This window comes from Myotis daubentonii, chromosome 12 (assembly GCF_963259705.1).
Source record: "Myotis daubentonii chromosome 12, mMyoDau2.1, whole genome shotgun sequence".
NCBI lineage: Eukaryota > Metazoa > Chordata > Mammalia > Chiroptera > Vespertilionidae > Myotis > Myotis daubentonii.
The window spans coordinates 45,270,740-45,288,034 of NC_081851.1; the positions used below are offsets into that span (position 1 = coordinate 45,270,740).

General features: G+C 40.3%; 1 protein-coding gene across 5 annotated transcripts in view; it reads right to left on the bottom strand.

Moving 5' to 3' along the window:
- The window catches only part of REL (REL proto-oncogene, NF-kB subunit), a 39,067-nt gene that overhangs the window by 6,040 nt on the left and 15,732 nt on the right, over nucleotides 1-17,295 (bottom strand). For all 5 annotated transcript variants that reach the window (XM_059659725.1, XM_059659723.1, XM_059659721.1 and 2 more), the window contains exons 3-4: nucleotides 16,797-16,945; nucleotides 12,956-13,047 (exon numbers count right to left, since the gene is read on the bottom strand). In XM_059659725.1, coding sequence (XP_059515708.1) covers nucleotides 12,956-13,047; nucleotides 16,797-16,945 — 241 coding nt within the window. The remainder of the gene's footprint in view (nucleotides 1-12,955; nucleotides 13,048-16,796; nucleotides 16,946-17,295) is intronic.

Sequence of the window (17,295 nt, forward strand, 5' to 3'; positions counted from 1 at the left end):
TTATGTAGGCAATGAGAGGTCTACCTCTTCAAAATCATTTTTTTATAGCTTTATACATTTAGAATTCAAGACATTAATGTTTATGAATGTCAAAGATGAGTAATCAATATACAAAAAATAAATTATTAGCTAAGTGCACCTGACAAGTTTAAAAACAAACCTATGTAAGTGACAGAAACAAACTGTGACAGCATACATTAAAGAACAGGCTCTGGCTATAGACCCCAACACGAATGTAACTCCACAACATTTTGAGCAAAATATATTTATGCTTCCATTTATATGAAGTTCTAGAAAACATTAATTGATGGTGACAAAAAGCAAACGAATAGTTGACTGGGGCCAGAGGAGGGAGAGAGAACTGACGGGAAGGGGACCGGGGACATTTTGGGGGTGGTGGTGGTGGTGGTGGTGGGAAAGTTCCTCATCTTGATGGTGGTGGTGTTCCACGGGAGGATATATTTGGGTAGATCTAACTGTATGTAACTTAGACCCAATAAAAAGTTCATTTAAAATCTCTTAAAATGGTACATGAAACTCCATGTTTTGAACTGGAAGGAATATATCTTTCTTCTCTAAGTCAGTGCAACCTTGACCTATATTCCTCTCTTACACATTCAAAGTTGTTGTTTTTCAAATATGTCTTGCATAATTATCCTCTACATATGCCTCTTTCTACCCAATCAGGCTGAGTTCCATGAAAGCAGAATGGGTGTTGATGCATCTTCACTAAACATGGAACACATATGTATAATACATATTAAACATTTTCTTAAGCTTTTAAGAAAATAAAAAACTTTTTGAGTGAGTAACTGAAAAATTAAGGAAAGGCCTGGTAAACAAAGATTTGCTGAAGAAAACTATAAAGTAAATATCAACAGAGGGAGGTTCTATTTTTGTAATGGCAGGTGACATTACCAAATTGGGATCAGCTGTACCATAAGAACTAAAAAAGGTGGACAAACTATGAAACAAAAGTCCTCTAAAGGCATCAAAGAGCTAATAAGATCATGAAGAATCATGGGGCTAGGATATAGAAGAACTGTAAGAAAAACACTCCTGTTTCTCTTTACTCACTTCTGATGTCTGTGTGTTTTTTCACACATAGCAATTCTCCAACTCTCAGAACACCAATTGGGTGTCCTGCAATTTAACTCAGTTTTGACACTAACCACCTGGGATTCGAACAGATCCCACAAGCAAGGTCTCAATCCCACAAGACCTTGCTCAACCCCACACTTAAGACACCAATCACAAGTCCAGGTGGTCACTTATGCTTCTGACTGACTGGCTACAAATTGGGAGTTCCATGACCCACTCCTCAGGTTTGATAATTTGCTAGAACGGCTCACAGAACTCAGGAAAGAAAATGACATAGTAGATGACCAGTTTATTCTAAAAGAAAACAACTCAGGAACAGCCAGACAGAAAAGATGCATAAGAAAAGGTACATAGAAGTTACACTGAGCATCCATGACCCTCGGGGAATGCCACCCTCCCAGCACCTCCCCATGTTCACCAACCCAGTTCTCCCAGCCCCTTCAGTTAGGATTTTTATGGGGGCTTCATTTTGAACAATGACTGATCAAATCATTGGACAGTGGTGATTAATTCAACCTCCAGCCCTTCCTCTTTCCAGAGGTAAAGGGATGAGGTTGAATGGTGCAACTCTAAGAGCCCAATTGATTGGTTCCTTTGACAACCAGAGCCGCCCCCCCCCCCCCCCAATTAGGTATTTTTCAAGTCACCTCATTAACATAAACTCAGATGTGTTTAAAGAGGCTTGTTATGGAAACAACAGACATTCTTTTTACCTTTTTAGCTCTTATCGTTTAGCAAATTCCAAGGATTTTAGGAGCTCTGTGCCAAGAATAGGGATAAATACCATAAAATCACAATCATTACAGAAATCCAGAGAGGTAAATTCAGAACAAGAGGGCTCTTTTGTTGCAGATATAATCTGCCAGTTTTGTAAGAGGTGGCTAAGAGGATGAGAGGTTGAGATGAACTCGCAAGAAACTATAAGGGGAAAACAGGGAGTTCAGGGTCTGCCGAGGATGGGGAATCTGATAAATGTTCAATGCTTTGGTTGAGGTCCCTGGAGGAACCCAACTATACCCTGGATGGAAGGGTTAACTGGAAAGACACTAGAGACTCACAGGATGAAAGACCAGCTTCAAATACCTTAAATCAGCCACTACCACAAGAAAATCTTCTGAAAGGAGATAACATCCTAGAACTAAAATCCCTACAATTTTTCACATACAATGACTGATATTCTATTTTAAATAACCAGACATATGAGGAAACAAAATAAAGTGATTTTTTAAAAAGTGTTCTGATCACGATGGCAATGTAGGTAAACATAGTACTTGCATCCTCCTATATCACATCAAAATTACAACTAAACTACAGAACAACCATCATTCAGAACCGCCTGAAATCTAGCTGAACAGAAGTCCGACAGCTAAAGAAATCACACCAAGACTGGAGGGGCAGAGACGCAGAACAGGCGAGTCCCACACTCACGTGTAGTGAATAAAAGTCCGGAGGGATATCTCAGCTTCAGAGGTCCCCATTGAGAAGTGAGGCCCCCTAGCCCAGGGTTCCAATGCCAGGAAGACAAGTACCCATAATTTCTGGCTGTAAAAACCAATAAGGATTGAGGCTGAGTGAGACATGGGGCTGCTGGAGTCCCAGATGTTCCTCTTAAAGGGCCTGCACATGGACTTATTCAGACTCACTCCTCTAAGCTCCAGTGCTGGGACAGCAGCTTAAAAGGCACCAGGGACACAGGGGAGGAACTGAATTGTCTGGCATCAGGGCAAGAGCTGGATGGGGAGCTTTCTTCCAGACAGAAGTGCTGGCAGAGGCCATTGTTCCTTTTCTGAGCCCTCCCCCCACAGAGCCAGATCTGAGTCTCCATCAACCTGGCAGACACAGTTGACACTAACCTGGTGATTCCCTGAGACTTGTGTCCCTCTCAATTTGCCAGCCCATCCAAGCTATTTGCAGTGGCTTTTCTTTCCTTTTTTTTTTTTTAAATGTATTTTTATTGATTTCAGAGAGAGAGGGAGGGAGGGAGAAAGAGAGAGAATCACTGATTGGATGCCTCTTTCATGCCCCCTACTGGGGATCAAGCCTGCAACCCGGGCATGCACCCTGACTGGGAATTAAACTGTGACCTCCTGATTCATAGGTTGATGCTCAACCAATGAGCCATACCAGCTGGGCTGCGGTGACTTTTCAATATGAATGGCCTATCTTGGCTCATGCTTCCAACTTTCCCAGAATCTCTTCAACAAGCAGCATATGACCTCAGTGTGCCTGTACCTCTCACTAAGTGGCTCCAGGCCCAGCACTAGTGGCAGTTGACCTTGGTTTGAAGCTTGGCCTCTCCTGGGCACCTCGAAGCCCAGCACAAGTAGCAGTTATCTGCAGGTCACTTTGTAGCTCATGCCGGTGGCTGACCTTGGCCTGCACCTCCTGGAAGGTCCCAGAGCCAGCATACCATGGGACAATTTTGGGCCATATCAAAGCACCACCCAACCACCTCCACAGGCACACACTCACCGGGCAGACTCAGTGGGCACCAGAGTCCCACTGAAGTAAGTCCTGCTCTGTTGAGTGGGCCTCTGCAAAACTGATCTTACACGTGGCTAAAGCCAGTCCTTTTAGCTGTTCAGCCTGGGGGTATATCCCTCCCATTGATGTGCCAACAGCAATCAAGGCTCAACTACAACAGGAGTGGGTACACAGCCCAAAAGGGGGTGCACCTGGAATGTCCAGCTTGGGTGAACAGAGAGGATGTGCCACTTGACTCTACAGGACACCTCCTCCATAAGACCATTCTACTAAGCCCGGGAGATGTAGCAGCTCTATCTACTTATGTAAAAACCATGGGTGGTGTTCGTCACATACAGACGAATAGCCAGCGACTGAGTGGAAGTCAGTCAGTCCTACAGGGGTTGTCTTGGCAATGGCTGCGCCCTACCCCAAGCTGTTTCCCGGAGCTGTTTCCTGTAAGGGCGGAGTTTGAGGCAGGAACCTGCCCTGGGAGCGTGGAGGCAGATCTTTCTAAAGTGTGCCGCCCCAGCACGGGGTGAACCTGAGCGGGGCGGCTGAAAGGCTTAGAAAAGACAGACAAGAGCCATTCCTTTAGTTTATAGCAGATGCTACGAGGCAAAGTAAGGGCATGACCAAGATGTTTACAAACATTCTCCTGGGTTTCAATCTTACTCAACTACATGCACCTGAACTCTATCAAGCCTAAATCACTCAGGCACGTGGGGTGTTCGAACCATAGGTTCAAGCTTACAACTACAGCTTTTAGCTATAATTGTGCTGGGGGGGGGCCCTACCCTCCAAGCTGGGACTTGCATGTGGCAATGAGAGGACTGTGCCCTCTCATCAGTCCAAGGCTTGAACCTATCCAAAACACTGTAGCGGCTCCCCACAATAAAGTTTTAATTCGGTTTCTTTGTTACTAATGTTGCGGCCCCATCCCAAAGAAACAAAGGAAAATTTCCCCATTGAATTTCTGAATAGTATTACTCCTTCGGGAATGCCGTGTCATAAATTAAAATTGAAAGTGGGTGCAATCATCATGCTATTGAGAAATCTCAATAGTACATGGGGTCTTTGTACCAGATTTATTATCAAAAGATTATGACCTAACATTATCAAAGCTGAAGTATTAACAGGATCTGCAGAGGGAGAGGCTGTTCTGATTCCAAGAATTAATTTGTCCCCATCTGACACTGGCCTCCCATTTAAATTGATTCGACGACGGGTTCCCATGATGTCAGCATTTGTGATAACTATTAATAAATCACAAGGACAAACTCTAGACAAAGTTGGCATATTCCTACCTGAACCCGTTTTTGCACATGGTCAGTTATATGTTGCTTTCTCTCGAGTTTGAAGAGCATGTGATGTTACAGATAAATTTCTAAGTACTTCATCACAAGGGAAATTAGTCAAGCACTCTGAAAGTGTTTTCACTCTTAATGTGGTGTACAGGGAGATATTAGAATAAGTTTAATCACTTTATCAGTCATTGTTTGCATCACTGTTGTTTTTATATCATGTTTTTGTTGTTTTCATATCATGTTTTTGTCATTTTTATATCATGCCTCTGTTGTTATATCCTTTTGTTACTCTTTATTAATAAATTTATATATGATTTTCATATACATTTTACTAATTTCCTTTCATCTCTCACACTTCTATTAAAGAGAAAGGGCAAACAGAAATATTAAAATATCTCTGCTAATTAATTCCCTTTTTAAAAAATATATATTTTATTGATTTTTTACAGAGAGGAGGGGAGAGAGATAGAGAGTTAGAAACATCGATCAGCTGCCTCCTGCACACTCCCCACTGGGGATGTGCCCGTAACCAAGGTACATGCCCTTGACGAGAATCGAACCTGGGACCCTTAAGTCTGCAGGCCGATGCTCTATCCACTGAGCCAAACCGGTTAGGGCAATTAATTCCCTTTTAATGTGCACAAATTTTGTGCACCGGGCTACTAGTCTAATACATAAAACCAAACACAGGGAGGCTGCCAAAATGAGGAGACAAAGAAACATGTCCCAAATGAAAGAAAAGAACATAACTCCAGAAAAAGAACAAAACAAAATGGAGAGAAGCAATCTACCAGTTGTAGAGTTCAAGGCACTGGTTATAAGGTTGCTCAATGAACTTAGGGGAAGAGCAGATGAACTTTGACATCCACAAAGGACAGGAAACATAAAAATGGAACTAGGAAACATAAAAAAGAACTAGTCAGAAATAACAAATACCTTAACTGAAATGAATACATTAGAGGGAATCAACAGTACAGCAGATGAAGCAGAGGATCAGATCAGAGATTTGGAGGATAAGGAAGCAGAAAATATCCAAACAGAAAAGCAAAAAGAAAAAAGAATCCAAAAAGTGAAGATAGCATAAGAAGCCTCTGGGACAACTTCAAGTGTACCAACACGTACATCATGGGGGTGCCAGAAAGAATAGAGAGAAAGCAAAAAATAGAAGATATATTTGAAAAAACGACAGCAAACTTCCCTAAACTGGTGAAGGAAATAGACATACGAGCTTGGGAAGCTCAGAGAGTCCCAAACAAGATGAACCCAAAGAGGCCCACACCAAGACATATTATAATTGAAATGCCAAATTTTAAAGAAAAAGAGAGACTCTTAACATGTTAAGCGCCCAGTCACCAGTGACTGACACTATACTTTCCATCCAGAAGACAAAACAGACTGGGCACATAACGTGTTAAAAGTGGCAAGAGAAAAGCAGTTAGTTCTCTAGTAAAAGGGGAGCGCCCATAAGACTGCCAGCTGATTTCCTAGACAAGAAAAAACTAAAAGAGTTCATCACCACCAAATGACTATTATAATGTCTAATCACTGGGTTGTACACCTGAAACTAATATAACATTGTATGTCAACTGTAGTTGAAAAATATAAGATGATTTTAAAAATATAATATAGCCCTAGCTGGTTGCTCAGTGGTTAGAGCATCAGCCTGCGGACTGAGGCGTCTCGGGTTCAATTCCGGTCAAGAACACATTCCTCAGTTGCAGGCTCAATCCCTGACTTGGTCAGGGTGCGTGTGGGAGGCAACCAATCAATGTATCTCTCTCACATTGATGTTTCTCTCTCTGTCTCTCCCCTTCCCTTTTACTCTCTGTAAAACTCAATGGAGCCCAGCCATTGTGACTCCGTGGTTGAATATCAACCCATATGCCAAGAGGTTGCCGGATCAATTCCCAGTCAGGGCACATGCCCAGGTTGTGGGCTCGTTCCCCAGTAGGGGGTATGCAGGAGACAGCTGATCAATGTTTCTATCTCTCTCCCTCTCCCTTCCTCTCTCTAAAATCAATAAAAACATTTAAAAAGAAAAAGAGGAAAAAAAATCAATGGAAAAAATATCCTTGGGTAATGATTAACAACAAAAAATTATATATATGTATATTATATAATATTTAAACCTATTTAATGTAAAGCACTTACTATGTACTAGGAACTATTCTAAGTGCTATATGAGTGTCTATAATTAACATCATGCCTGGTTCTGGATTCGAAAAATAAACAATACCTTCTCCCTCCCAAACCCAAGATCTTTCACAGATGGCCCATATGCCTCTTTACACCTGAGACTAATGAAATTCATGCAAGGGCCTTTACCCCGGCCTCCACCCTCTGCCGCCTCTGCTGCAGCCCCTGCCCGCTGCAGCTTTGTCTAGAAGGACATCCAGCAGGACATCTGGTCTAATTAGCATATTGTGCTTTTATATTATTAAGAAGATATGTTCTCTGTGAAGCAGTACTGTTGTTAATAATTAAAGAGTGTACATAGAGCACTTAACATTTACTCTTGGATAATATAAAAAGTACTTAATGGTGGCTCTTATAATCTTCTTGTTTTATACCAAATTATTCCTGTTTTATACATCATCTAGACCAGGGGTCCTCAAACTTTTTAAACAGGGGGCCAGTTCACTGTCCCTCAGACCGTTGGAGGGCCGGACTATAGTTTTTAAAAAAACTATGAACAAATTCCTATGCACACTGCACATATCTTATTTTGAAGTAAAAAAACAAAACGGGAACAAATACAATATTTGTATTTGCATGTGGCCTGCAGGCCATAGTTTGAGGACCCCTGATCTAGACTGAGATAGCTTATTTAAAGGTTTGGCCTTCAATAATGAATCAAAAATTTAAATGAGTATACTCTTGACCTAGAAATCTCTGAAAACTTATCCTAAGAAAATATCACACAAGAATTCAAAGTATACATTCAGTGAAGTCTTTTGAATAAAATGAATGATAACCTGTTCATTAATAGATGTCTAGATAAACAGATTATGACCCACCAAAACAACAGAATACGGTTAAAAACTAAAATAGATTTATAAGTACTAATATAGAAAGATATTTAAGATATATTCCTGAGTGCAGGGAAAAGAAGCAGTAGAACAGGCAATTAGTATGATTCCATTTATTTTAAAAATACTATGTGTATATATGTCTACACAAGTATAAAGTAAATTCTAGAAAAATATACATCAAACTTAATAGTGATTTCCTCTGGAGAGTTAAGATTGACAGGGAAGAAGGGGACTTTTGCTTTCCACATTATACTAAATAGCAGGAAAAACAAAGACCTAGAGAAAAGAGATACAAACCTTATGGCTTATAAAAATATAGTATGTGTCTACAAGAATATTCCTTAAATTTTCATCATATCCCCTTAAATTTTTTTTCATCCAGGAAAAACACAAACCAACAAAATAAGGATGTCTTAAGTATGACAAAGAAATCTACGCTTTGAAAATGTTACAGATGTTCAATTCATTAATTATGCATATTTAAGTAGCTGATGAAGACTTTATAAGGAGACTACTGTGGTGTAGAATGCTAGCATTTAGCGTGGTATCATTTATCTAGCGAAACAATATACAGTGATTAAAATCCACTAAACAGTAAATATCTGGCCATATACAGAAATATGCTGCGAAAATATTTTGTATAGTTTCTACTATTTCTAAACTTCTTCCACATTGGGCTTGAAGTTTCACTGTTCAATATGCTTTAGAGTTAAATGCACTCCAATACCTGGACATAATGCCTATTCAACATTCAGAAAGAAGAGCGCATACTGTCTGCTAAAGTGGCAAAAGAAAGGCCACCCACATTCAAAAAGAAACAGAACATTTCTGAGAGGATCCAGAGACACGTTTGTTGCAGGGACAGTGCACTAACTGTAAGGAATAACATTTCACAGACAAACTACACGGCATTCAAGAGCAAGGCTCTTGCTCTGAGTTAAAGATGGTGGAGTAGGAAGATCTGAGCTCACTTCTCCTCACTGACACCAAAACTACAACTACTACATAAAGAAGACGTATCTCTGAGAATGACCTAAGACTAGCAGAACACATTTCCCACAATTACGGATCTAACGAAAAAGCCAAATGGAGAAGTAGGAGGGGTAGAGACTCAGTTAGGGCCTACCCTATTACCACCCCCCACGCAGTTACCCACAAGTGAGAGGGATATCACAATGGCAGAAGTCCCCACCGTAAAGAGTGAGGGGTCTGCGCCCCAACCTGGGAGGAAGAGGAGCCCTCATAACATCTGTCTTTGAAAACCAACAGGGCTTACATCTGGGAGAGCCGAAGGGCTGAGAGGAAACCAAGCGTGTGCTCTGAGCCCCAGTGCAGAGGCAGCAGTTCGAAAAGCGCCTGGGCCATGTATGAAAGTGATACAGTGACTACTTTTAGGGTGTGTGTTGGAGGGACAGGTATCTGCTGGAATTTTCTCTTGAGTCAGAAGTGCTAGTGGGCGCCAACTGTCCCTTTCTTTATTCTCCTACCTAGCTGTTCTGACACTAGCAAGTACCGTTTCTGGCAGTCTTCATTAACCTTGCTAACAATATTTTTCAAAAAAATATTTTTATTGATTTCTAGAGAGAGAGGGAGAGGGTGAGAAACATTGATGTGAGAGCAAACTATCAATCGGCTGCCTCCTGCACACTCCACTGGGGATAGAGCCTGCAACCTGGGCATGTGCCCTGACGAGGAATCAAACAGCAACCATTCGGTGCTCAGGACAACCACCACCCAACCAACTGACCAACACTGGCCAGGGCATGCTAATACTATTCACCCCACCATGGCATTTCCCTGATGACCCACCCAAGCTGGCACCCCTCCAAAGCAACTCCTTCCCTGCTACACCTGGCGGGCGGCCTTAGTCAGCACCAGTACACAGCAGTGTGTCTGCAACAGTTGAGACTGGGCCTTGCAGGCAGCTACACTGACAGTCTGTACTGAACACCAGTGTGCCCGTAACAGTTGTGGCAAAGCTACATAGCCACCCTAGCCAGGAACCAGCCTCGCCTACCAGTGTGTCCTTAGCAGCTGTGGCCCAACCACAACAGGAGGCCACACTATTTCATACAGGGAATACCTCTGAAGTACCTGGCTCTGGTGACAAGGGAGAATTCTACCCCTGGGCCCCACAGGACACCCTCTAAGTAAGGCCACTTTTTCAAGACTAGGAGATGTAGCTGATCTACCTAATACATAGAAACAAACAGGCAAAGTGAAGAAACAAAAGAATATGTTCCAAACAATAAAACAAGAAAAGCCTCAGAAAAATAACTAAGCAAAACAAAGGCAAGCTGTCTCCTAGAAAAGAGTTCAAAGTAATAGTCATAAAGAGGCTCCTCAAACTCTTTAGACAAGTGGATAGGCTCGGTGAGAACTTGAGATAAAAATTATTAAAAAAAAAAAAAAGAACCTATCAGGACTGAAGAATGTAACAACTGCAATGCAAAAATACACTAGAGGAAATCAACAGCAGATCAGATAATTCAGAAGAATTGATCAGCGATCAGGAATAAAGGATAATGGAAATCACCCAACTGGAAGATGAAAATGAAAACAGAATTTAAAATAATGAGGGACCTAAGGAACAACATCAAGTGTACTAATACTCATGTCATAGCAGTCCCAGAAGGAGAAGAGAGAGAGGGAAAAGGACAATAAACCTATCTGAAGGAATAATTGGTGAAAACTTCCCTAACTCAGCAAAGGAAACAGATATCCAAACTCAGGAAGCATAGAGAGCCCCCACACAAAATGAACCCAAAGAGACCCACATCAAGACACATCATTTCTGAAATGTTAAAAGTTAAAGAAAAAAATCTTAAAAGCAGAAAGAGAAAAACAACTAGATACATATGAGGGAATGCCCATAAGACTATGAGCTATTTTTTAACAGATACTTTGCAGGCCAAAGGGATTGGCAAGATGTATTCAAGGGAATATAGGTGACAAAAGGGGAAAACCTACAACCAGAATACCCAGCAAGATTATCTTTCAGAATTGAAAGAGGTAAAGAGGTTCCCAAAAAGCAAAAGCTAAAGGAGTTTATCACCACTAAACCAGCGTTACAAGAAATGTTAAAGAGAATTCTTTTTTAAAAAAATGTTTGTTGTTATTAATTCTCACCCAAGGCTATTTTTTCCATTGATTTTGAGAGAGAGAGTGAAAGGGAGGGGGAGAGACACATCGGTTGGTTGCCTCCCACATGTGCCCTGACCAGGTTGGGGATCGATCCTGCAACTGAGGTATGTGCCCTTGACCAGAATCAAACCTGAGATCGTTCAATCTGAGGGCCAACACTCTAACCACTGGGCCAAACTGGCTATAGGGCTAAAAGGAATTATTATTATTATTATTATTATTTTTTAGATATATGTTTATTGATTTCAGAGAGGGAGAGAGAGATAGAAACATCAGTGATGAGGGAGAATCATTTATTGGCTGCCTCCTGCACACCCCCTACTGAGATCGAGCCCGCAACCCGGGCATGTGCCCTTGACCAGAATCAAACCCAGGACCCTTCAGTCCACAGGCCAATGCTCTATCCACTGAGCTAAACCAGCTAGGGCAAAATGAATTCTTTAAGTGAAAAAGAAAAGGCCAAAACTAGAAATAAGAAACTGAAAGAAAAAAAAATCTCATTAGTAAAGGCAAACATATAAAGATATAACCACTTATAAAGCTAGTATGCAAACAATTAAAATGGCAATACCTATATACCTAAATGTAATGGACTAAGCGTTCCATTTAAAAGACACAAGGTATCTAAATGAATAAAAAAACTAGACCCAAGAGAGTCACTTTAGATCAAAAGACACACAGACTGAAAGTAAAGGGATGGAAAAAGATATTTCATGAAAATGGAAACAAACAAAAAAAAGCTAGGGTAGCAATGCTTATACCAGACAAAATAGACTTTAAAACAAAAGTTATAACAAGAGACAAAGAAGTACCCAATAATTCCACTTCTGGGAATTTATCCAAAGAAAACTGAAAACACTAATTCAAAAAGATATATGCAGTCCTATGTTTATTGCAGCATTATATACAATAATGGAAGCAGATGAACAGATAATGAAGATGTAGTATACATATACAATGGAATATTACTCAGCGGTAATAAAGAATGAAATCTTGCTATTTGTAACAACATAGGTGGACCTAGAGGGTATTATGCTTAGTAAAATAAGTCAGAGAAAGACAAATACTACATCATTTCACTTATCTGTGGAATGAAAAAAACTAAATAAATGAATAAACAAAACCGACTCACAGATACAAAGAACAAACTGCCAGAAGGTGGGGAGGTGGGGGGATAGGCAAAAAGGTGAAGGGGATTAAGCGGAACTAACTGATAGTTATAATATAAGTGAGTCACGGGAATATAAAGTACAGCACAGTGAATACAGTCAATAATATCTCAATAACTTTTTAAAAATATATATTTTATTGATTTTTCCACAGAGAGGAGGGGAGAGGGATAGTCAGAAACATCCATGAGAAACATCGATCAGCTGCCTCCTGCACGCCTCCTACTGGGGATGTGCCCGCAACCACGGTAAATGCCCCTGACAGGAATCGAACCTGGGACCCTTGAGTCCACAGGCTGATGCTCTATCCACTGAGTCAAACCGGTCAGGGCAATATCTCAATAACTTTGTACAGTGACAGATGGTTACTAGACTTCTTGCATTTATAAGGTATATAAACGACAAATCACTATGTTGTACACTTGATACTAATATATATTGTATGTCAATGATACTTGAATTAAAAAGAGCTTTACATTCCAGAATGAAAAAGAACATTTCTGAGGTTTTCTTATAGAAAAATGGCAATCTCCACTGATATAAGAAAGCATAAGAATTTTTTTTAACACTGATAGATATTGGATATACTTCATTATTCAGACATAGATACAAGTCAACAAGTAGAAAAATGAACACAGAATTTAAGATAGCTTTTAACCATAGGTTTAAAATACAAATAGAAAACACATAAATAAACCAATATCCAAATAACAGAAATGATTATATCAAACATACTTACCATTGAAAGGATTGATTCCTGCCCTTATTCTTGAAATAATAGCTTCTTTTACTTCTTTTTTCTTTACACATCGAATACCCAAATTTTGAAAACTAGAAAGAAGAAAACAGAACTGTCAAAATGCACTATAGTTAAACACATAAATACCAAAGAATATCCTAAGTATTAAGCATCCATCCAACAGAGAAGAGTCTCCATACTGTCAGATGGAGATGATAAAGCATGTTGTAAATTTCCAACTGAGATAATAAAGGTATGAGGCTAAAAAAGTGGGGTTAAATTCTAAGAGAACTGTTAAAAGAAAAATAATGCATACCATATAGCTGTTGCATACAGTATTTTACAATTACACCATATTAATATGCGTAGGTCAAATATACCAAAGTAGGTAAAGATTAACAGGGAAGTGACATCAAAAAGCTAAAATTCAGCCCTAGCGGGTTTGGCTCAGTGGATAGAGTGTCCGCCTGCGGACTAAAGGGTCCCAGGTTCGATTCCCATCAAGGGCATATGCCCGAGTTGCGGGCTTGATTTCCAGTGGGGGACATGCAGAAGGCAGCCAATCAATGATTCTCTCTTATCATTGATGTTTCCATCTCTCTCTCCCTCTCCCTTCCTCTGAAATCAACAAAAATATTTATTTTTTAAAAAGCTCAAATTCACCTTCTAACCAAATTCATTATCAAATCAATAGAATCTGTATATTTGATAATGTAAAGCAAAATTTATAAAAGATACCCACAGGCTGAAACCCACAGGTATATTTTGCTGACCTCATAAAAGTGTTGTCTACATTTAAAAAAAATGTTCATAGACTACCAACATTTAAAAATCAGGTAACTGCGTACAAATATCTGGATTTCTGGTTTCTTGCCCGTTTTAAAGGTCTGCCGACAATCGGCTGGTTCTGAAACACCTTGCTGAAGCTGAAGGAGGGCTCTCCAGTTTGCTATGGTGCCTGCGAGTCCTCTCACACCTGGCACACTCCACTCCACAGACACTTGTTATTTGAGCCCTGACTACACTGCTAGTAGCGGTGGAACATATTTTATGTCACATTATATGAAGTTATAATAATCAATCATCATAAGAAAGCACTGAAATGTGTTCTTTAATTAGAAAGATGTTTGATACTAACAATAATATTTAACAAAAGTTTCAAAATGTCATTTATGGAAAACTTCTCAATAGCTACAAATATTACTAATTTGCATGTGTACTACAGATGATGGTTGGGGGAACTCCCCTACCACCACCAGTCATACTTGTTCCCACATGGAAAAACCATGACATCATTCAAGATGGGTGGGTGTGAATAAGGAAGCAAAACTGATTATAATAACATTCCTATTTGTTCAAATTTCACAGGGCACTTGCAACAGGAGGCTGCCTGCCTGCCCCTCTCCAGGCTCTTCACATTTACCGCATTGTGATGTTGTCAGCACCTAAACTATCCTTGACATTTCTTTCCTCTGCCTCCAATAACTAAAAAAAAAAAAAAATGAGTCTTGAATTCATAATCCTTTCTTGAAACCCCAAAACCACAATCCTCTTCCTCAAAAGTATTCTGCTTCTTTGAAAGAAAGATTCTTAGCTTGGTTCTTTTTCTTTGACAAAAGATTGTAAAGAACCCTCCCCTTTAATATATTTTTACACTACTTGACTTAGTTTCATCTGAATCATATTGGACTGCTAGTCACAGATTAGAAGTGGTAGAGATTCCTGAAATTCTGACAGGAGGAAACCAAGGATCATAGAGATTACTTGAATCATACATTCATTCCTTCATAGTCATTCAACAAGTTTTGGGGTTCTTACCATGTACCAAAAACTCTGGGAAAATGGGGGTATATAATCCTTCCCTTCACGAAGTTCAGGCTAGTGCAGGGCGTGGCCAACTACAGTCCATGGACCAAATCTGGCCCCCTGCCTGCTTTTTCAAGCAAAATTTTATCGGAGCACAACTCAACGGATTTGCTGATGTGCTTTCATGCTGCCCCAGCAGAGCTGAGAAGTTGCCACAGAGACCATATGGCCTGCAAAGCCTTAAATATTTACTCTCTGGCCCTTTACGGAAGAAACTTGCTAACCTTTAGTGTAGTGAAGCAGATGGACATTAAGGAATCACACACACAAAAACGCTAAACTGAAACCATGACAATTTTTATAAAGGAGATGGACATGCTGCCACGAGAGCCCTATGAGGGGAAAGAAGTGGTCAGCTCAGGGAAGGCAGACAGGCTTCTGGTCAGAAGTGACACTTACTATGAACAGAAATGAACGAGGGGAAAAGGAGAGCCAAGAGACTTCGGGCCGAAGGAAAAGAACATGCCAAGGAGCCTACGGAAGAGCACTGTGAGCCCCGGAAACTAAAGGAAGGCCTCGCGACTGGAGCATGGAGGTCAAGGAGAACACCGCAGACCAGAAGGCTGGAGATACAAGCAGGTCACGTGGGCTCCTGAGGAATGTTATCCATCAGATTTGTATTTCAAAAGATCACGCTGAATAAATAAATTTATTTATTTAAATTTTTTTTAGAAAGATCACTTTGGCTAAAGCGGAGGACACAGAAAGAGCTGGCGGGAGGAGAGCAGTCAGAGGCTCTTCTTAGCAGCCCACATGTAGACGACCGCGTCGGTCGCGGGGAAGTGAGGGAGGTCACTGAGACAAGCGGAGAGGCAGATTCGAGAACTCTTTAGGAAGTACCCATCAGTGGACTCAACGTGTGCACCTGTGTGAGAGGTGCCAAGGATGAAACTATGTTTGGGGCTTTTACAGCAACCACTTAGATCCGCGGTCGTCAAACTTTTGGGCCTCACGGGCCACCGACTGGCGACCGCTGACTTAAGGTACATTAGGAGACCGATTTTGAGAGGATAGCGGCATGATTATATAAGAGCATGGTGTGGGGCGTGTTCTACTTGAGGTTCTTTTGAGATATTTAAGAGAATATGTCAAAAAGACAATCAGACTCAGTACATTCCCCACTGAAAAAACTAGGGCTCTTGAGAAAAGAGCTGATTTCAGGGCAGTGGCAAGAAAAGGAGAAGTAAGTCTTGAACACTTTGTTGTGTCAGGAAGTAAAGAAGTGCTTAAAGAAATATGGGGCCATGTCCAAAGGACAGTGGAAACAGTCTGAAGGGGCCTGAATTAGTCCAATCTGGGTCAATCTGAAAATCAAAACAATGTCAGTACACTGACTATAAAAATCCATGGGTCTATAGCAGTGATGGCGAACCTTTTGAGCTCGGCGTGTCAGCATTTTGAAAAACCTTAACTTAACTCTGGTGCCATGTCACATATAGAAATTTTTTCGTATTTGCAACCGTAGTAAAACAAAGACTTATATTTTTGATATTTATTTTATATACTTAAATGCCATTTAACAAAGAAAAATCAACCAAAAAAAATGAGTTCGCGTGTCACCTCTGACACGCGTGTCATAGGTTCGCCATCACTGGTCTATAGCGTTATTCTTTTTATATGGGGAAGGGTAAAATGGGAAAGTTTTTCTCTACAGTAGAATGCCAATTACTATCACAAGTGGGAAAAACTAATATCACGTCTCCTGAAGAGATATTTTGAGAAGAATACAGCATTGCCTCTGTAGACTCCTTGTCCAAAATGTTTCATATTAACATGAAAATATCATTCATGCTATTCATGGGGACATAGATATAATCAGGAGCAACCATTCAGACGAATCCATATTGAACAACAATATTCAAAACAAACAGCCTAGACGTTTCAACAATGTTAACATCATGAAAGATGAAAAAAGGCTGGGAACCTGCTCTAAATTAAAGGAGACTAAATAAGCATGACAACTCAATATACGTACAATAAAGGCCTGCGTTCTTGTCCAAATTCTGCTTCATAGTAGCCATCTCTGCAGTCTTTGCCTACTAAATCATGAGGATGAGGTTTAAATGGGTCATTCTTTGTTACTAATGTAATTCTCACTTTTCCTTTTCCATAACAGTTCTTAATCTGAAAAAGAAAGAAATAAATGATCCATAAATATTCCTCATGAAGAACTATTCTACTAAGTGAAGGTTCAATTTATGTAATGTGGCTAGTACTGTATCCAGTTGGCTGGCAACTGCAGTTTGGATGAAACCTGCCAAGAATACCAGTAGCGAAGAATTTACCTCTCAGTTCCTTGGCATATTAATTTCAATTGGCCATTAGCATCTGATTCTGCCTAGTTTCCTTTTAAAAACAAGTAAAATTATACCAAAATATTACCACAGTGCATGAGAAAATACTTAATCATTAAGTCACCGAACGCCATGCTCTTCGATTCACTGTCATACCATAAACATCCCTTCAAAGTATAT